This window comes from Anguilla anguilla, chromosome 3 (assembly GCF_013347855.1).
Source record: "Anguilla anguilla isolate fAngAng1 chromosome 3, fAngAng1.pri, whole genome shotgun sequence".
Classification (NCBI taxonomy): domain Eukaryota; kingdom Metazoa; phylum Chordata; class Actinopteri; order Anguilliformes; family Anguillidae; genus Anguilla; species Anguilla anguilla.
In genome coordinates, this window is record NC_049203.1 from 28245610 (window position 1) to 28268109 (window position 22500).

General features: G+C 51.8%; 1 protein-coding gene across 1 annotated transcript in view; it reads left to right on the forward strand.

Moving 5' to 3' along the window:
- The window catches only part of si:dkey-100n23.5, a 152671-nt gene that overhangs the window by 92369 nt on the left and 37802 nt on the right, over window positions 1-22500 (forward strand). The window contains exon 16 of the mRNA XM_035408512.1: window positions 22177-22259. Within this exon, the coding sequence (XP_035264403.1) occupies window positions 22177-22259 (83 nt within the window). The remainder of the gene's footprint in view (window positions 1-22176; window positions 22260-22500) is intronic.

The following is a 22500-nucleotide window of genomic DNA, read 5'->3' on the forward strand; positions in this document are numbered from 1 at the left end:
CCCCACGGCCCCCTCACAGCCCCGCCGGCTTTGTAATGCTCCGCTTTCATCTTCGTGCGCGGAGCCGAGCGCAGGGCCCGAAGTGCTCGGAGCTCCGGGGGACCCCCCCCTCCCCTCTCTCCCCCCACCCCCCCCCCACCCCCCAGCCCGCCCGATAATCCGGGGGAGAGGCGGAGCCGTGTTTGGCGGGAGACGAGCCCGTGTCTAAACGCGCAGAGCGGAAAGAGGCGGGGGGGGGGCGCCCGAGCGCTCAGAGAGAGACGCCGCGGTCCTGAGGGTGGACCCCCCCCCCTCCTCTCCCCCCCCCGCGCTCCGCAGCCGAGCGGAACCGGACAGATGAGCGGGATTTACGGCCGAAGCCTCCTTCCTGCTGCCCCCCCCCCCCTCCACCCCCCTCCCCCCGCTCCAGCCCACCGGCCCGAAGCCTCGCGGAAATAACAAACGCCGATGACAGCAGCCCGTGGCTGGCTCCTCGCGAAAGCCCCCCCCGCCCCTCGCTCTCCCTCCCCCCCCCCGCCCGCGGCCGCTCCGCTCTGCCAGATAAACGCTCCGCGCCGCTGTAAACAATTAGATAAAGCCGGGGGCTTTCACACGCGCGCTCTCAATTAGCCGCGTCCCTGTCGCACCTTCCCCGCACGCGCCCAAATCGATCGATTAATTAAGCGCCGTCCTGGCACATCCGTCGCAGGTCTTCAATCACGGGAGCTATGACAGCCCCCCCCCTCCCCTCCCCTCCCCTCACCCCCCCCCCCTCCCCCCTCTCCCCGCCGCCTTCCCCGTTCTCCTGTCTCCCTTTTCAGTCCGCATGAATAATGCACTGTCCGGAGGGCTTCCGAAACGGGCGGGGGGCGGGGGGGGGGCGCGGGAGGAGATGGGGGGGGGGGGGGGGTTAGGGAGGCGGGGGGAGGTGGAGGGGGGAGGGGGGGAGGCAATAAAGGCGGTTGGTTCTTGAGGAACGCGGCGGGGCCAATAACGCAGTCAGGCCGCGGGCGGCAGCCGCGCTGACTCAGGAGCCGCATACATCAACATCGAAATGAGGAGCGGAGCCGCCCGCCATCCCGCCATCCCGCCATCCTGCGCGCCCCCCTGAATACAGATCCGGGGAGCGGCGGCCAGCGTTGGGCTGCTCCGTTGGGCGGCGGGCCGTGTTTGGAGGGCGTGGGGGGGGGGCTCTGCAGCGCCGCTAACGTCGCGCTGGAGACGAGGAGGAGGAGGAGGAGGAGGAGGAGGCGGCGCCCAGCTCCGGCAGCCTTCCTGGGAGAGGACGTGTGTAAACAGGAGGAGCGGCGCTCTATAAATATCATCAGACCGTAATAAGAGCAATAATAATCCCCCGGAATATTTGCCCGGGGAAAGATTAGCATTCGGCTCCGGAGCGCGAGGAGAAGCGCGGCGCGCGAGATAAGGTTGTTCACCGCCGCACGCGCACACGCACACACACACACACACACACACACACACACACACACACACACACACACACACGTGCAAATACAGGCAAACGCACGCGCGCTCTCACATGAACGCGATCGATACACGAATACATGCACAGGTTCTCAGTCACGCACGCTGCACTGACAGACACACACACACACACACACACATATTTGAGGAACACAAGGGATGGGTACGAGTACTTGAGTCCTTGAAAGGCAGCGACTGCTCAAGTACTAGATAGTTCTAAAAAATGTTATAATATTAATAAAATAATCACGAATGAATTAACGGCATTAGTTTAGTCATTTACGTGGCACCTTCGGTAGTTTGCTGTTTTATGGGTAATAATAGCTTCTTGAATCCTTGCCCCGCAGCCTGTATTTTGGAAGCAGTTGCGACTCTTTTTTTTTTTTTTCCCAACATTGTCGTGGTCCTCAAGGATACAGGAAATGACTTGCACGTTAAAGGCATAATTCATTTCCTGCACTTTTTTTTGACAGACAGGTTTTTGTGCGTGATGAAGATGTTTCAGATACAGAGGTTTCTGATGACGTTCCAGCGTTATAAAGGCCGGCGTCGCGGCCTCATCGCTTAAAGCGAGCGGCTACGCTTCAGGAAATTCCTGAGCAGCTCGCGCTGCGGCATTCTGCCTCCGGAGGTTGCGCTCTGCGGAGATGCGCGTAATGCAGGTTGAGCAGATACCGGTCACGTTCTCTCGTCGCGCTGGCAACAAGCAACGTTCCAAACGCAAATGAAATCACTGAAAATCATCAAAATTCCCATCTCATGCGTTCTCTCACACACACACACACGCTGTCTCATGCACTCTCTCACACACGCACGCAGTTTTACAGATATATATCCTCACGCGCACACACGCACATACACACGCACACGCGCGCGCACACGCACACACAGGCGCACACACACACACACAGCTGTACAGACGTGCAGTCTCACGCACCTACGCGCACCCTGTTTCTCACACACACACACACACACTGTCTCATGCACTCTCTCACACACACACACGCAGTTGTACAGATATACATCCCCACGCGCACATACGCACGCACGCGCGTACACACACACGCCCACACACACACAGCAACGCACACAGCTATACAGACTTGCAGTCTCACACACACACACACACACAACAACACACAGCTGTACAGACTTGCAGTCTCACACACCTACGCACACCCTGTTTCTCACACACGCGCACACACACACAGCAACGCACACAGCTATACAGACTTGCAGTCTCACACACACACACACAACAACACACAGCTGTACAGACTTGCAGTCTCACACACCTACGCACACCCTGTTTCTCACACACACGCACACACACGCACACGCGCACACACACACACACACACACGCACGCACACACACAGAGTGGGGAGCGGATCGAGGCGCAGTGGAGAGCGGGGCCTGTGGGGGAATACTAATGTCGGCGCGTCCCGAGACTGGAGTCCGCCTCCTCCTCCGCCGCCCCCCCCCCCCCCCCCCCCCCCCCCACCCCCCCCCTCCACCCCCGCCCCCCCCAGGAGGGGGGGAGCGTTTAACTGCAGCTTAATAACCTCCAGCGCCGCTCGCATTAATGAGCCGCTAACTACAAGCGCGCCATTATCGCAGCCTTCCCCTTCCGCCGCGCTCCGCTCTCCCCTCATCCATCAGCCCCCCTCGCCGCCTCCATTTTACCACAGGAGAGAGAGCGTGCGCTCTAAAGGTCGCACGCCCCCTCCCCCGCGCGCTTCGCTCCGCCAGCTCGGGCCCCGCTCGGGGACGGGACAGCAGACGTCGGGTGGGAGTGCCGCGTGTTTTTTTTTGGGGGGGGGGGGGGGGATTTTGTGGGATCGACGCGGAGCTGAGGAGAGCGGCGGGGCTGTTTTTATCCTTTCTGTGGGGGGGGCGGGGCGGGGGGGGGGGAGCGGCAGCCGGCACGGACCCCGGCGTGGTCTCTGGCGAGCGGCGGGCGCGAGGCAGCCGCGAGCGCTCCAGGGCAGGCTGATGGATCGCGCTGTCGTCGCCGCGGCGGCCGCCCGTGACAAACGACAGGCTCGCTCTCCCCCCCGCCCCGGCCCTGTCCCGGCCCGCCCGCCGTGCCAGCCGCTCGTCTCCCGCGCCGCGGCGGTTACGCAACCCAGACTCTGCCCCCGAAAAAAAAACCCGCCCGTCTGAGCGCCAGCGCCGCGGCGACGGCCCGCCAAACCGGCTGCTGCTGCCACGGCAACGGGGACAGACTGCTCCGCTGCCCGCGAGCCAGCTGCTCGGACGTGGCACGATCTCAAAACACACACACACACACACACACACACACATTCACGGACACACTCGTGCTCATGCAGGCATGCACGTGCGCACACGTATATGCACACCGCACGCGTGAAAGTGCTCACTCACGCACGTATTAACGCTTTCGCACCCAATTTCAGACACTATATATTAAAATATATATTAAAAAGGCAATATATTAAAAACGTATGTGCGAAAACGCTCGCGCTGTTCCGTTCGCACTTTGCGGCTCCTGCCTCGCTCACTTCAACGCTCAGTACTGCTCGGGGGTCATGTCAAATTCCGAATGTCATTTCAATCTTTCCCATTTTTTTTTTCTTTTTCCTTTTTCAAAATGGATCGTAATGGCATCGGTGTCAGCTGGAAGTTGCCGGGTTGGATATTGACTGCAGGCATTGATTTTACACAGGCAGGGTGGCCACACCCCTGTCCCAGCTCCTCTCCGGTGTTAATGGCGTTAAGATGATGCGTTTGAGTTGGCAGGAAGAGCAGGAGACACGCCCTCCCCTCCCCCCGTCTTCCCCAAAAGCTCGACTCTTGACTGCCCTGCGCTGTGCGTCGTAGCCCCATCTAGTCCTGCGGGGACGCATGCTCGCTCATGTCTTTGTGCATTGCGGGGACGCGTGTGTGCGCTCGTGTCTTTGTGCATTGCGGGGACACGCGTGCTAGCTCGTGTCTTTGTGCATTGCGGGGACGCGCATGCTCGCTCATGTCTTTGTGCATTGCAGGGACACGCATGCGCGCTCGTGTCTTTGTGCATTGCGGGGACACGCATGCGCGCTCGTGTCTTTGTGCATTTCGGGGACGCGCATGCTTGCTGATGTCTTTGTGCATTGCGGGGACACGCGTGCTTGCTCATGTCTTTGTGCATTGCGGGGACGCGCATGCACGCCCTGTCTTTGTGCATTGCGGGGACGTGCATGCTCTCTCATGTCTTTGTGCATTTCGGGGACGCGCATGCGCGCTCATGTCTTTGTGCATTGCGGGGACGCGCATGCTCGCTCGTGTCTTTGTGCATTGCGGGGACGCGCATGCTTGCTGATGTCTTTGTGCATTGCGGGGACACGCATGCTTGCTCATGTCTTTGTGCATTGTGGGGACGCACATGCGCGCTCATGTCTGTGCATTGCGGGGACACGCGTGCTTGCTCATGTCTTTGTGCATTGTGGGGACATGCATGCTTGCTCATGTCTTTGTGCAATGCGGGTACACGCATGCGCGCTCGTGTCTTTGTGCATTGCGGGGACACGCATGCTTGCTCATGTCTTTGTGCATTGCGGGGACACGCGTGCTTGCTCATGTCTTTTTGCATTGTGGGGACACGCGTGCTTGCTCATGTCTTTGTGCATTGCGGGGACGCGCATGCACGCCCTGTCTTTGTGCATTGCGGGGACGTGCATGCTCTCTCATGTCTTTGTGCATTGCGGGGACGCGCATGCTCGCTCGTGTCTTTGTGCATTGTGGGGACGCACATGCTCGCTCATGTCTTTGTGCATTGCGGGGACGCGCATGCTCGCTCGTGTCTTTGTGCATTGCGGGGACACGCATGCTTGCTGATGTCTTTGTGCATTGCGGGGACGCGCATGCGCGCTCGTGTCTTTGTGCATTGCGGGGACGCGTGTGCGTAGCAGGGGGCTGCTCAGCCTGCAGCCTGTCTGGAGCACAGGTGGTTAAACGCTGGCGCTCAGCACAGTCGTTGGCTCCCATATCTACAGAGCCGGCAGTTTGCAGGCATTGAATCTTAATTATTGTGATTTGGTTGCCAGGCGTCAGTGATGTATTCATCAGAAGCGGGTCACACACACTTTTTTCTCCCCTCGGGGAGTGTGTGTGTGAGTGTGTGTGTGTCTGTGTGCACGCGCGCATGTGTGTGTGTTTTGCTGAAGAAAGAATTTAATTTCCTTTCCTCGGCTATATTAAATGTACATGAGCTGCATGCACAAGAAGACATATTTTTTCAGAGGCTTTCCAAAGGTGTGGTGCTATAGCAGCCTGGGGTGTGTGTGGGTCCCAGCCCAGCCGGACAGCCACACGCGGCTGGTCTGCAGGGGGCAGCGTGTGGGGGGTATGCCAGGGGAGCCCTGCATGAACCCCGAAACTGTCCTTAAAGTGCATTCCCTTTAAGGAAGCTGGTCTCTCTCATTGTCTCATGCTTTAAGAATCGTAAAAACCAACTCTTTACACTGCCCTCTGACACCATTTAATTTAATAGCCAATTTGGTGTTTAACACTGACATGTAATTGCACCTAATTTAAATCAACAAAACCTGAAATCCATGTGCAGCCTTGCAATATTTTCATAGATTTCTGCCTTCTGTCTGAGATTCTTGTTTCTTTGTTGTTAAGGATATGAAATATGGTTCTTTGTGGGTACTAACACAGGCGTTTTATTTAGACTAAAATAATCACGGGCTAGCTGCATCTTAATGTTGATATCGTGAATTTAAGGGCTGCCTATAGACTGAGGAAAAGGAAATTTTAATCATTTTATGTGCTGTGGAATGAGTGAGATTTTATTTTGCAATGATGTACTTAAAGTTTTGGTAAGCTGTCCTTTCTCATCCCAAAATGTCCATTGTTAATTCAACTCTAACAGCACACATATGAGAACAATAGGGCCCAGATGTGCTCAGTAAGAGTGAGTATTTTACTGTGTATTCATATGGTTTAGTTTTTGTGATAGGGGATTTGGTGTTTTTAGGGAGACTGCTCTGGGTCTCGCGCTGTTCTGCCTGTCTGGCAGTCATACTGCTCTGGGTCTCGCGCTGTTCTGCCTGTCTGGCAGTCATACTGCTCTGGGTCTCATGCTGTTCTGCCTGTCTGGCAGTCATACTGCTCTAGATCTGCGCTGTTCTGCCTGTCTGGCAGTCATACTGCTCTGGATCCACGCTGTTCTGCCTGTCTGGTAGTCATACTGCTCTGAGTCTGCGCTGTTCTGCCTGTCTGGCAGTCATACTGCTCTAGATCTGCGCTGTTCTGCCTGTCTGGCAGTCATACTGCTCTGGGTCTCGCGCTGTTCTGCCTGTCTGGCAGTCATACTGCTCTGAGTCTGCGCTGTTCTGCCTGTCTGGCAGTCATACTGCTCTGGATCTGCGCTGTTCTGCCTGTCTGGCAGTCACACTGCTCTGGATCTGCTCTGTTCTGCCTGTCTGGCAGTCATACTGCTCTGGGTCTTGCGCTGTTCTGCCTGTCTGGCAGTCATACTGCTCTGGGTCTGCGCTGTTCTGCCTGTCTGGCAGTCATACTGCTCTAGATCTGCGCTGTTCTGCCTGTCTGGCAGTCATACTGCTCTAGATCTGCGCTGTTCTGCCTGTCTGGCAGTCATACTGCTCTGGGTCTCGCGCTGTTCTGCCTGTCTGGCAGTCATACTGCTCCGGGTCTGCGCTGTTCTGCCTGTCTGGTAGTCATACTGCTCTGGATCTCACGCTGTTCTGCCTGTCTGGCAGTCATACTGCTCTGGATCCGCGCTGTTCTGCCTGTCTGGCAGTCATACTGCTCTGGATCCACGCTGTTCTGCCTGTCTGGCAGTCATACTGCTCTGGGTCTCGTGCTGTTCTGCCTGTCTGGCAGTCATACTGCTCTGGGTCTCGTGCTGTTCTGCCTGTCTGGCAGTCATACTGCTCTGGGTCTGCGCTGTTCTGCCTGCCTGGCAGTCATACTGCTCTGGGTCTCATGCTGTTCTGCCTGTCTGGCAGTCATACTGCTCTGAGTCTGCGCTGTTCTGCCTGTCTGGTAGTCATACTGCTCTGGATCTCACGCTGTTCTGCCTGTCTGGCAGTCATACTGCTCTGGATCTGCGCTGTTCTGCCTGTCTGGCAGTCATACTGCTCTGGATCTGCGCTGTTCTGCCTGTCTGGCAGTCAGTCTGCTCTGGATCCGCGCTGTTCTGCCTGTCTTGCAGTCATACTGCTCTGGATCTGCGCTGTTCTGCCTGTCTGGCAGTCATACTGCTCTGGGTCTCGCACTGTTCTGCCTGTCTGGCAGTCATACTGCTCTGGGTCTGCGCTGTTCTGCCTGTCTGGCAGTCATACTGCTCTGGGTCTGCGCTGTTCTGCCTGTTTGGCAGTCATACTGCTCTGGGTCTGCGCTGTTCTGCCTGTCTGGCAGTCATACTGCTCTGGATCTGCGCTGTTCTGCCTGTCTGGCAGTCATACTGCTCTGGATCCGCGCTGTTCTGCCTGTCTGGCAGTCATACTGCTCTGGGTCTGCGCTGTTCTGCCTGTTTGGCAGTCATACTGCTCTGGGTCTGCGCTGTTCTGCCTGTCTGGCAGTCATACTGCTCTGGGTCTCACGCTGTTCTGCCTGTCTGGTAGTCATACTGCTCTGGATCCGTGCTGTTCTGCCTGTCTGGCAGTCATACTGCTCTGGATCCGTGCTGTTCTGCCTGTTTGGCAGTCATACTGCTCGGGGTCTCATGCTGTTCTGCGCTGTGCGCCGCTGAGACTCGTTTTCCGTCTGTTATTAAAACCCGCCATAAACCGCCAGGCTCTTCCGGGCGGCTCTTTACCGGCGGAGCTCCGTGAGAATGCACGGCGGCGCTAACGCAGTGCTAGCATAGCGCTAACGTAGCGGCGGCTCCCTTTGTAATTAAAGCTCCGGTCTGGCCCCAGATGCGCGGCGGATAATTAAAGGAAGCAGCGATGGCGGGGGCCCGGGGTATCAGACGCGCGGCTGGCGCGGGATCAGCGGAAACCATCTGATCCGCCGTCACGCTCCGGTCCCCCTCGCAGTCGCCGGGGCCACTCCCCCCCCCCCTCCCTCCCCCCCTCCCTCCCCCCCTCCTCCCCCCCTCCCCGCCTGCTTCCCTCCCAGCGGCAGATTAGGAGGAATTACGGCATCTCAAACCGTTTCAAAGAAAACGAGAACAGGAGATGAGAGTCTGGAGCACACGCCGCCCCCACCCCCCCACCCCCCCACCCCCGTGCGCTTGGCGGCCGGGGTCGCCTGCAAATCCCCGACATTAGCGTGGCGTCGCGGCGGCCTGGCCCGCGGAGCCGGGGGAACAGACAGCTCTGATAGATAGTGATCTAGCGCCTGCCTTTACGGCCGGGGTTATTAAAGGGCGGCGGCGGCAAACGGCTTTAATTGATTACCTCATTTCCTCCTGAAGGGTGAGCGCGCTCGCCAAGACCTTGAAATGTGACACCGGCGCACGCAGCGTGCGTCGGAATCGGATCGCCGCGGCAAACGGGATGCAGCGCAGGAGGGGGTACCCTGATTGGGCCAAGGGCAGTCCGCCCCCCCCCACCCCCGCCCCCCCCGTGCTGTCCTGCTACAGCACACTTAACCTTAAATCCCACCCATACACTAGGTCCTCTGAATAATGCAGCAGCCAGCCTTCAAACACCGAATAGCGCAACGGCGGGGAAGCTGATGAATATTAATGAGCGCGCGCGCCGCGACGCGCAAGAGACGTTTCGGGTTCCCGTCCGCGCTCGGAACGAGGCTGCCGCAGCCGGAACCGGGTCGGCTCTGATCGCAAAAACGCACGGCGCCCGTCGGGTTCAGACCCGCGTTTTAAGGCGAGGCAGGAGTCACAGGCGAGCCGGAAGGGGGACGGCTCTAATGCCACACGGTTCCCACTTCAGATCCTTTTCTAATGTTTTTCTGCCGTTTTCGCTTTTTTTTATTTTTATTTTTTTTAAACGAATTCTCCAGAGCTTCAGCGGTTGCTGGTAGGCTTGTGGTCGCCGTGGCGCCGGAGCGAGCCGCAGCGCGTGTGCAGTGCGTGTCTTTACTGAGGGCTGGGGGAGGGTGGTGAAGCCAGGCCTGCGCTGGGGCTGGGGCTGAGGCTTCCCAGGGACTCGAACCTGCAGCCTTCAGGCACACTGGCCAGCTCTCCAGCCTGCCAGGGCCACAACCCACGGACCCCACACTTCAGATTTCAGGGGGAAAAAATTGAAGAAGTCCCCGTAGAGAACACAGGTGTAATCGACTGTAAATATTTGCAGAGATAATTCCCCCATTATACTTCATCAAAGATGGATGTGTTGGTAAATAAAGTCTAGCGGAAAGTGAAATGCTAATAATTGTTGTGTTTACCCTCATTAAGACTGACCAGCCCCCCAGGCCCGTGTTTTCCAAAAACCCTCTCTCAAGAGAGGGCACCACGGAGACAAAAGGAGAGATAAGGAGAGGAGAGGAAAGAGGGAGGAATAAAACAGACCGATGAGTAAATGAGGGAAAAAGAGAGGACATGAATTTGAATTTGAAAGACAGGGAGAATATGAGAGAGGAACGGAGAGTAAAAGAGTGGAGAGAAGGAGAGAGGGAGAGAGAGCAGGGTAGAGGGACAGGAAAAGACAAAGAGTGGGAGAGAGAAGGGGGGGGGGGGGGGGGGGGGGGAAGAGGGAGCACACGCCGTCTGTGTCCGTGTGCCCAGAGGCCTGTGGTGTGTGAGGATGACTCACTCAGGAAACAAGCAGACGCCCACTCGGGGGAAACGTCTTCCGCCTGTAGCAGCAGGTGTAAACGGGAGAAGAATCCTGCTGGGCGCGTCTGTAACCGCTGCCGCTAGTGTTTTCTCTCCCCCCCCCCCCCCCGCCCCTCCCCTCCCCTCCCCTCCCCCCCCCCCCTTTCCGGAGTGCGAGCGGCGAGCGAGGCTCGCGGGAGCTCTGACGCACGTTGGCAGCATTCACAGCCTGCCACATCAGTTATCAGGGCCGTCAATCGCGGGGCTCTGACACCGCGTGGCTGACTGGGGGGGCGAGGGGGGGGGGGGGGGGGCTGCGTCTGCTCTCAGCTGATCCCCTGCACTCGGGGCACGGCTCCCCTGGGGCCTGCCAGCGCCCCACCCGCACACACACACACACACACGCTCTCACACTCACGCACACGCACAGACACACTCACACACACGCTCTCTCACACACACACACACACGCTCTCACACACACACACCCGCACAGACACACTCACGCACACGTACAGACACACTCACAAACACGCTCTCACACACACACACACACTCACTCACTCAGACACACATAAACACATACACATACAGACACACACACTAACCCAGTCACACTCACACACCCATGTGCGCACACAGACAAGCACACACACACACACATCCAGATACACATAAACACACACACACACTCTCCCAGACACACCTACACACACCCACGCTCACACACAGACAAGCACACACACAAACACACTTACCCAGATACACACAAATGCACACAAATGCACACACATACATATACAACACAAGGATGGCCAAAACTAGCATAATCACAAAAAAATTATATGATGCATAAAAAATAATTAAAATGCACAAACACATGCACACACACACAAAACATGCACATTTGCATGCACTCACAGATGACATGTTCATTTAGCAGATGCTCTTATCCAAAGCAATTTACAATTAGAGAACTTAAGTGCATTTATACAACTAAAAGTGCTAGACTGGCAGATGACATTTACCGACCAGTGAGTATATGCACATCACATCACTAAAGCACTAATAAAAATGCAAAACCTAAACATGCACAGATTACATTCATAACACACCACTGTTGAAGGTTTGCTGAAATACACACATAGACGCTCAAAATACGTACACACTCACATACATGTACGCGTACACACACACACACACACTTACACACACACACAAAATAAAACACATTTTAGTGTGTCAAATCAGGCACACTAAAAGACACTAAATGTACACATACTAAATGAAGGCAGAATGGAGCACTGACTGACAGTGGTAAACACCATGCACACTCAAATCTGTGCAGTTACGCAGCCACGCAAGTCATGCGTAGAATCTTGGACATTCACTCAGAACATTATCAGACGCCAGGAACTGCATGTTGCAGTCACACACTTGCACACTCGGGTCAGGCAGGTTATAGAACACGTACTTACTTTGATGGCTGTAACCCACTGTATGGACGCAGTGGAATTCTGGTGGCTTTGCTGCTTGCTGATCAGCCATATTAGCCTCAGTTCATAAAAAGGTTCGGCTGGTCGGTGTATGGAAGAAACTTCGTGTGCTGCAGCTCATTTATGAATTTCACGCGGAGCTTCCTTACGGTTTAGTTATGGAGGAAGAGATCGGGGTTGTTTAATAACGCAGCGCAATCTGGTGTAATGAATGCGTTATTTTAGTCCCAGGAGTGACAGAAATCGTAGTAATACCGAATAATCCCGTCGTGATTGGTAACGGAGGTTAGTACCGTGCGCTGCCTTATTATTATGCTTCCCACGTTCGACGATTCTCGTGCCCGTGCGTCTGTATAGTCATTATGGATGTCGCGGGGCGGGTTAACCTTCCGGTCTTTCCTGCTTGGGAATGTCTTTCCGTGACTGCGAAGTCAGTCCCCGTTATGCATCTCTAAGTAGCGTTTAAATCCTAAATCGTCATTTTGTTTCTCTAAACCGTGCTGGTGTTTCCAACCATACTTTGTACAATCCCCGTGCAAATTAGCCTAATTACCGTCATGAAAGGGAACGTGGCTATGAAAGTTGGGACGCTGGACACCCCGGCTGTGTAAATCCTTAGACACAGCTGCAGGGGAAAGGTAACCTTGCATCTGAACGTGGCGGGGTGTATATCGCGGATCCCCGGTCTCTCGCTCCATAGAGGAAGTAATGGACTGGCTGCATCTCTGCACACGGCAACTGTCAGCAGGAGTTCAGGCGCTTCCCGTGCGTAGAACAGCAAGGCGACGGTGTTGTCCACTCAAACATGGTTTTGCAGTTGTGGTAGCAGGCAACAGCATTGTGCTGTGATTAGCTTTATTAAATCAAACTCAATGTCCTTTGTTTTTAAAGGAAAACAAGCTATTCGTGTAATTGTAATTACCAATTAAATACACGTTGTCTGTTTGATCAGATTATTTCAGTTAAGATAATATGCAGAATGCACTTTGTCTGCCTATTCACAGACCATACAGTTTTCATGCTGTAGTGTACAGGATAGAGGAGCAGTGCCCTGTCGGTCCCAAACTCCAGTGCTGGAGGGCTGCAGTCTCAGCTTTTTGTGATTTCCTTTTCATCAGCAGCCAATTTAGGCCTTCAAAATAAGGCCTGTAGACTATTTGGCCAATCAATGACTTAAATCAAGCTCTTGTGCAGGAACACATTAATAACCAGCAGACACAGCGGACCTCCTGGATTTGAGTTTGAGATCCCTGCCCTATCCCATGGACCTTTATGGCAAGCAGTACCACTGTCAGGAATCCCAGAGAAATGTGTATTTTACCCCTTGCACTGTGTTCTGCCAGCAGGCGTACGGGAGACAGCTGGCTTATTTTGGGTGCACTGCTAGCTACACCGCTTGCATTTTGCCACCTTGCATCTCTGTCCCTTTGAAAATGAATTGTGCGCTAGCGCTGGCCGCCTACCTTTTGCACAGCCCATAACGCTATGGCACTGCACACCGCATTGCAGAAAAGAAATCCAGAGTTTAAAGGCTCATCTCTTGAGGACTAGCATAGGCATGGTGGGCCTGGGTGGGCAACAGCCTCCTAAACATAGCAACCTGGCCCACCCAATTATCTTGGCTGAATCACCACACCCAATTGTGAATGCCCACCTAGGTAGTGCTGGCTCATCTAGTTTTATGCATGCCCAACTATTTGAACATGTCTGGCTAAGCTGCTGCTTTTGCGCGGGAGTCCCTCCCTCCCGGAGGCACCTCTGCTGAAAGCACGGCTGGCTGCCGCTATCTATTGTCGGATCTCTCTAACCGGCGCTTTCTGCTAGGTTACTCCAGTCAGAATGGTCCTTCTTTTGCATCCAGGCTCCCAGCTTTGTGAAATGCGTCCGACTTTTACCGGTGGGTGTGGCGGACAGTGGTGACCCCGGGGATGCATAAATAAGTAAAGAGTGTTTAGAGCCTCCAGAAATTTCAGCGGGAAATGTGTGGGGGAGGAAGAACATTAAGCTTGTCCCACCTCTGATACGTGATCTCCACGTTGAAATAAATCACCTCAGACCAGCGCGATATATTTGAGCATCTTTCTTTATTTCAGCATTCAGGAAAAGCTACGTGCTGCGCGAGCATACAGTCTAGAAGGGGTCGTGAACAATGAGGGGACAGAAAGAAAATCTGATTCTCATTTAGTATTCGAGCCGGATGTTCACCAACCCACGAGCAATCCACAGATTGTCCTTATTTCCATATTGCACTGATAGCGACCCGAGAGCTGTTTGGCTGCTGCTGTGCTGCAAAGCGGTGGAAGCAGAGAAGAAATATAACGCATATAAACCCTTTTCGGTGCGTCGCTACGTGATTTGTCTAGGGACTCCCATATCCGTTTCAAGTTAAATTTTCCCCTTAAACTAAATGCTATTAAAAAGCATTTCCGGTAAAATTCCGGTGAGTCTTCACAAGAAACATAATATGCATGGTTTCAAATACGGCTTATGTAAGCGCAAAGTATAAGAAACAGCTTTTCCTTTATTCTAAAACGACCTAAGCAGGGAATGGCGTGGCGGCGCGTACATTGTTCACTCCTGGTTGTTCACATACACAGTTTGTTTAAAAAAATAAAATGAAAGGCAGATTGCTTAAGAGTACAGTAAATGACGTCACACGACTAATCGACTAATGCTATTGTGAATTACTGGAGATATTTTTGTGACATTGGGCTGAATGATGTGTAAATCCATGGAAAATGACCATACAGTCCATAGTCTACAATGGGGGCCAGGTGAAGCCAATTTTGTTTCTGCCTACACAACAGCGGCCATTAGATTCATGTTAAAAATTGGGTGTTCGCAAGGATCTTGTACAGGACCAGGCTAGGTTCTGGCCATGATACTGTCGGTGGAAGGCAGGAGGTGATTTTTTATTAATATGTTAATTGTGGAATATTTATCAGACCTACGTTGTAATTCCCATTTCCTTACTGTCTGCCAAAGAGGATCTTTGACAGTAGCTGTATCTGAAGATAGTGGAGATTTATTTAGGCTAATGCAATGCGCGAAAGGACTTATTTAAGCAAACGAGACTTTAGAAATTACACACACTTATAACAAAAGTTACCTTGGCTACTGGTATTTAACAGTTGTTTGCAGAAATCGGTACTTGAAAAATGTTCTTTAATTGCTATATTGCAAAGTTAGGCTGATATTTTGGTAAAATCTCAGTGTAAGTGGGTTTGTAATAATCGCAAGTGTTTTATTAATACGAAATGTCATTTAAAAAATATTAGCATAATTATTTAAGATTGTTTAAGATTAAGTCACGTCAGCCTCCAATATACATTGATTTTTAAATGATGATTCTTTTTTCTTCTAGGCAGCCCCCATCCGTGTCTTATTTGCCACAGGCATACCTCACAGTCGCAGTACCTGCTCACAGTCAGTTTAATTACAGAAACCGAATAGGCTAGGTCAGCACGACCTGCGTCACAGGGGATCTTTTGTAAGAGTTTCGCGAGCGCAAATCTGGCTCGAGCCGGGTTTATTTCTCTCTTAGTCGCGTGATGACTGTTCTTTTGCTGAAGACACTCCTCCAGCTAGGCTTGTGCCTTTACACTCTGGATTTTCTTTCGAACACGGCTAATTTAGCGGCTATAGCAGGTCCATGAGGCAGTCTGTCAGTCCACCAATCGATATTAATAGCACGTTGTTAGTTTATAATGCTGGCCTTTTCTTGTAATATCCAGCGGAATAAGTAACTCTAGCCTACATGCTGATTGGTGATTGGTGAAAGAAAGAAATATGACATTTAGTTACTGTCCCCCATCACCACCCACCACCACAACCCTCGAGTTGTTTATTTAAACACATTGCCGGCGGAACGGGGCAGTGCAGCTTGCTCTCATTATTCTATGCATCACTGCACGGTCACGCATCGACTGCCGCCCCGCCCCATGCTTTTAAAACTGTTCCCCGTTCGTTTCCATGAGGATGACCCTTAGCGCTAAGGGAACGCCCTCCTCGACATAAACCCCCTACCCCAGACAAACAAAAAAGGCAAGTTGAATCAGAAACGCCCCATCGTCCTTTTTGTCTTCTTGATTTGATCATCATCTGATAGCCCATGCTGTAGCGCATTGTTGGTCGCGCCTACTCGGCCTGCAGGAAATCGGCGGCCGCAGCGCTGAGAATGTTCTTGCGTGGAACCTTTGTTCGATTGACCGTTTCTCCATGCCTTGCTTAGCTCACTTTGCCACTGACTCGAACGCTGCGTGTGTTTTATGGTACCGCGCCGAGGGAGCGCGGGCGATCAAAGCATTTGGGACACGTCCAGTGGTTCGTTAAATGGGCCGTAATTACAGTCACACTGAAATAGCGTCACGCAACCAGACGTCTAAATAAGGTTTTCTTTTCAGTTTCTAAGTCATACATTTCTGCTAACTGACGTTGTTACTTTTACCTTTCGCCAGTCTTTTGTACAACGCTAGACATTAATATAAATCATTAAACGTATAATGGTAGGCTACGTTTTCTAGTTCAGCGTCGAGAAGGAAATTACGCGTTTCCACAGTATGCCGTCTGTTGCGGATACCACTTTTAGAGGATTTTTATATTGTATATCCAGAAATCCAGACTAACTAGCAAATATATTTTACCTGGTAGATGTCCATTCGAGCTATGCCCGACAGTATTGCAATTCACTGTGAATTAAAAGAGTAGCGGGCCACTAGAGGGTAAATGGCTGTTGCGGAGAATAAACGGAAAACCCTCAATTTTTCATCCAGCAAAGTGAGAATTACTCTGAATCTAAAATGAATTCAAATTACTAGTTTGCTTTTACCTACCGATATTTAATCTAGTTTATATAAATGGCAAATATTTTGGTTGTGTTATTTATAATCCTATCACAATGAAGATTTTATAATGATGGTGCTGTAAGAGAGATTATACTATTGTGCAGGTTACATTTGGTACTTTCAAATAAAATGCAAAAAGGGCTCCAAAACAAAGTATGGGGCCAAGTGGTAAACTTCTACATTTTAATCTCACAGTACGGTAAACAATATTCAGCTGATACAGAAAATAACAAACAAATACCTTGAGATGGACTAATTATCTATTCTGGGTTTCCCCACTTTGCCATGATCACTAGTACCCCACTGATAATAGGAAACTAGGCTTTCATCACAATCTTCAACTGAAAAGCCCCTCAACTGGCCTATCAGTCTCTTACACTGTCCAATTTCTGGCCATGCATTTTACTCCTTGGGGACTGTCTGAATTACAGACGCTTTCGAAAAGTAATTTTGAAGATCCGAAATACTGTGAAATGAGCCTTCAACAGATGTCTCCCCTGCCATGCTTATCAATCCCGTAATTCAAGGAATCCAAAAGAAGTTTGCATGTTTATAGGCCCATGTATACGGAAGTCATTTTTCATTTGTAGGCTACAATAAGTGCTAACACCATTATTTTCATTGCTCGTATTGTGCGTTTTAGGTAATAATATAGTAAAAATCACTGCTAAAAAAACTCAACCTATGCAAACTGCAGGGTGGTGCAGATGCCTTGTGAAGTGTGCGAATTGCATAGGGTCCCTAAATGTTTGGGATGTGCGTAGATCGCGGGTATGTGAACATTGCTGCCTCTGCCATTCTGCCCTCATTAGAAATGAATTAACAGAGACGTTATGCGGGTGATATTTGGAACCGCTAATGGTTTCGAGCTGAAATATTTTAAAGACTTTGTAATTTTACACGATTTTAGTGCTTACATGTTGTGTTTTTATTAATTGCTTCGCATTGCTCTGTGTGGTTTACATGATTTACATTTAACATCCATTATCTGCATTATCCGTGCGTACAGCTTTACACTCGCTGAAACGAGCTAAGTATCTTGCACGAGGTTACATCAGTAGTTCCCCTCGTGGGATTTGAGCCTGAAATCTGCAATCTGTAGTTCCGCTGAGACGTACCGCACAAAACTCACGACAGCATGGGAGAATTCAAAGGCTTCAGCTGCTCTGTAATCGCAAATTTTAGCTGTGTAACTTTTTAAATGCTTCACATCTCACAGTCATTTTAAAATGTCATGCTTGAGAGGGGGCTACTTTGAGATGTTTGTTTATTTAAATGAAGGCAGGTGATTTTTTTTATATCCACTCTTCTGAGAAAAATGTGCATACTGCTTGTGGCTGCACCTGGAAGTAGACAGAGAGAGAGAGTGAGAGAGAGAAGGAGAGAGAGAGAGAGAGGCAGGCCGATGGAGTGCATTGAGTGCAATCAATATTTCAGACCTGCCTGGCTCTCCGCTCACAGAAGCATTCTTCATACGTGTGTAAACTGAAACCCATCTCCTCCGGCAAAGCAGGCACGAAACACAGCGCATCTGAATCCCAGAAATTGTTCTCCTGGTGCGGCTGGCCTTGGCCAGTTCGGCCTGAGGGGAATGAAAATCGTGATGGCGTGGGATTAAAATTCCCAGGTAATGCTGCCGGTTTGCAGTCCTTTCTCTCCTCTCCCTTGAAAAAGCACAATTGGTAGCGAATGTATGATGCTGCTAGCTAAAGGCTAACAATCCCCATAGCATACATTAGTAGGGAAGATGTGATACAGCTAGCTAAAGGCTAACAGACCCCATAGCATACATTAGTAGGGAAGATGTGATACAGCTAGCTAAAGGCTAACAGTCCCCATAGCATACATTAGTAGGGAAGATGTGATACAGCTAGCTAAAGGCTAAAAGTCCCCATAGCATACATTAGTAGGGAAGATGTGATACAGCTAGCTAAAGGCTAACAGTCCCCATAGCATACATTAGTAGGGAAGATGTGATACAGCTAGCTAAAGGCTAACAGTCCCCATAGCATACATTAGTAGGGAAGATGTGATACAGCTAGCTAAAGGCTAACAGACCCCATAGCGCTTTGTGGGAGGGCAGGAGTGCTGCATCTAGCTAAAGGCTTTTGCGGTTATAAACACCTGCTTTAGATCTCATCTAGCAGCGTCAGCTCTGTTTCTTGTGTTGGGATTGTTATACCACCCCTTTTGGGCTCACTGTGTCATTGGGACCCTGTGCTTAGAACAGCGACATCTTTTGGGATTTTTACCCTGATTTTAACCTGATTCCCTTATTGGAGTCAGTTTAGGATGCAGCAGGTCCCTTTCTCTTGTTCACACTATCTTGTAAAGATGCCAGCACCATCCCTTCATATGATTGAGTCTGAGTATTCTATTCCTAATGTGAGTGGAAGCCTGAGCAAATTATGGTTTGAAGAATAGTGGAGACTTTATCTCCATGTTGGCCAGTCTCTCACTTGTGATTGGCAGGGCGGGGGTGGGGAGCAGGGTGGGGGGGGGGGGGTCACACTCAAGCCTTGAGTAGAAGAGGCATCAGCACACATGGCCCTAAATGCCTGCCTTCCCCCATGATTATCCCTGGACAGCACAGCCATTACTGCTTGTGGTTAGGGCTGGGCGATATGTAGTACCGGAGGACGGAGTGTGGCACAGTGGGTAAGGAACTAGACTTGTAACCGAAAGGTCGCAGGTTCGATTCCTGGGTAGGACACTGCCGTTGTACCCTTGAGCAAGGTACTTAACCTGCATTGCTTCAGTATATATCCAGCTGTATAAATGGATACAATGTAAAGTGCTATGTAAAAAGTTGTGTAAGTCGCTCTGGATAAGAGCGTCTGCTAAATGCCTGTAATGTAATGTAATGTAGTACTGATAATTATCAAATGCAGTAATGGTCATTGCCAACAAATGGTGTCGTTTTTTTTTTTTTTTTTAGTTTTGTCTTTTTTCTTTAATTATACCTGATGTGGCAGTAAACATCCAAATGTAAGAGGCTGTGCGACAAGTTTTTTGGGGAAAAACTTCACCACTGTTAACTATTGGGTGTTGATAAGAGTGAGGCCCTGCAGCTTCCATGTGATTCACAAAAACACATCGCATGATCACATGGAAAGTGTATGACCTTGCTGCTGATTGGCTGTCTTTATCTACGCCAAGTAGATAACAGTGATGACGGTTTTTCCCTGGAAGCATTTCACGTGGCTTGGATCTTTCCTACCGCCTCAGGTTTAAGGGAAAAAGAGGGAAAGAAAGGCGATACTGTAATGAAGATGTGCTGGGCTAATGCAAAGCGGTTTGCTCTCGCCCAAAACGTTAAACAAAAAGTGCATGCTAACGCTAATCCTCGCCCTGTGTCTGCCAGCTTCCCAGAATGCCGAGGGACGCATCGGACTTCCCGAGGAGGCGTCCTTGTTGTACCCCCGTTCACCTGGGGCCAGCAGACCCCCGACCCTTATTATACCCGTTAGACACAACACCCAAACCTGCAGCAGTGCCCAGAACATCACACCTCCATTTTTATTGTGCCACTGGAAGAAATGAGAGAACGAATGATATGTTTGGCTGGACCTACAAACGCGAATGTCTGTGACTGACTGAGTGAGTGATGAAGTCACACCATTGGTCGGCTCAATTATGAAGTCGCACCGTTGGTCGGCTGGATCGCGTGCGTTAGGTCCAGCCATACACCAGGCTTTAACCCGGTCTTGTTTTTAAATAGATTTTCTTCTGCTCAGTCAGTCATTCAGATGAAGCGCTGTGGACTTGTGGGTGTTTTAAATGGTGCCCGGAGGTGAAGAGGGTGTGGGATCGAGTGGGCTGAAAGGAATCTGTCGCGGCGCGTTCCTGCATCCGTGCTTTATCCCACCGCTGCAGACGCACCCGACGGCCGGAGCGCGCGAGCTGGGGCGGAGCGCTGGAGCGGAGCTCTGGGGCGGGCGTTATGAGCGGCCGGAGCGCACAAGCTCGGGCGGAGCGCTGGAGCGGAGCTCTGGGGCGGAGCTCTGGGGCGTCCTTATAGGGCGAGCGCTGCTGTTCACAGTGAGCCCCGAGCGGGGCCGCGGAGGAGCAGCGCTACCGCAGCGCTAGCGATCGCGTTAATGATCAGCCGCAGGCCCGAGTCAACGAGCGTTTAAGTAGAAAGGCCGAGCTCACACAAGGGCTCAGCGGGCCAGACGCGGAGTGGCGGAGATTAAAGGCCGCAGAAAAAGACTCATTGTTCCCCCTCGCACAATCAAGTCCCTGGGTTTTTTTTTTCTTCTTTTCTTTCTTTCTTTTTTCTTTTTTTTCCCCCCATTTTCATTAAAAAAATTCTGTCCCCGTTTTTTTTCTCTCTTTTCGCCGGTGCGTTTGATGTGTCGGGAGCGCGCGCCGCAGAGCGGGCTGCCGTACGTACGGCGGGGCGGTGCGAGAGGAGCGGGGGGGGGCCGGGGGGGGGGCCGGGGGGGGGCTCCGCCGCGTTTGATCCGGGGCGGAGAGCCGGCTGGCGTTCGAGGGCCGCCTCCTCCGGACCGAGGCGCCGGCGCCGCTCTTTCTTCTCGCCGGGCCGCCGGCGGGACCGTGCCGGCGGGAGCGGCGCGCTTCGCTGTTCATTAAAGCGCTCCTTTTGTGGCAGGAAGCGGCGGCGGAAGCGCCCGGGCTGGGGAGCATTTGATGTGTTACTACACCTCCGCACAGCGCTCTCTCCTGCGCTCTCTCTAGCTCTCTCTCTCTCCCGCGCTCTCTGTCTCTCTCTCTCTCTCCCGCGCTCTCTGTCTCTCTCTCTCTCTCTCCTGCGCTCTCTGTCTCTCTCTCTCCCGCGCTCTCTTTCTCTCTCCCTTTCTCCTGCGCTGTCTGCCTCTCTCCCTTTCTTGTGCCTTCTCTCCTGCGCTCTCTCTCTCTCCGTCTTTATTTCCGTCTCTTTCACTCTTTTCCTCTCTCTGAACTTACGGTTTCCTTCATGCTCCGTCCTATTGAATTTTTTTCACCTTGAGACCACTATCTCTCTCTCTTTCACACTTTCAGTTCAGTTGAAATCGCTTGTTTCACCAGCGGACGGTAACATTTGTGACAAATACCCAACAAAAATAAAAATACCTCTTGCAAGTTCCGAATTTGCGCATTTCTCTCTCTCTATGGTTGTGTTGATGTGTGTGTGTGTGTGTACAGTATGTATGTGCGGGTTTGTATGTGTGTGTATGTGTGCAGTCTGTGTGTGTGTTTGTGGGTGTAGGTGTGTTTATATGGTTGTGTGTGTATGTGGAGGTGTGTGTGGTTGGGTATAGCTGTGTGGGAGTGTGTGCATGTGTACGGTTATGTGTGTGTGTGCACTTGTGTGTAGGTGTGTGTGGGTGAGTATGTTTGTATTTGGTTGTGTTTGGGTGAGTATGGGTGTGTGTGGTTGTGTATGGGTGTGTGTGGTTATTTATGGGTGTGTGTGGGTGTATAGGTGTGTGTGAGGGTGTACAGGTGCGGGTGTGTGTGGGTATTTATGGGTGTGGGGGGTGAGTATGCGTGTGTATGGGTGTGTTTGGTTGTGTATGGGTGAGTATGGATGTGTGTGGTTGTGTGTGGGTATTTATGGGTGTGTTTGGTTGTGTATGGGTATGTGTGGTTGTGTGTGGGTGTGTGTGGGTATTTATGGGTGTGGGGGGTGAGGAATCATGAGCGGCTCTGACAGGCTGCTCTCCTCTGTCCCCAGGTGTCCCTGGCAGAGGAGATTCGGCCGCTGAAGTGGTACCCTTCAGTGTACCTGCTGGTGTCCCTCTTCCCTCTCATAAACAGGTAAGATCTCCTCTGCGTTTGGTTTAATGCACGCCATGCGTATTGGGGTCCTCAAAAATCCACGGCTCAGATATGCAGCGTCACTTTGGTTTAGAGTTCAGTCAGTTATGAGGGAAGGTTTTGGCCCACAATGCACTGCTTTTTCACACTGTGCTTTTTAAACGGGTGTATGTAGCCACAGGCTGCATGTCATCGAGTGCAAATGAAAGCTAAAAAAGTTGCGCGAGCGCTTAGCGTCAGA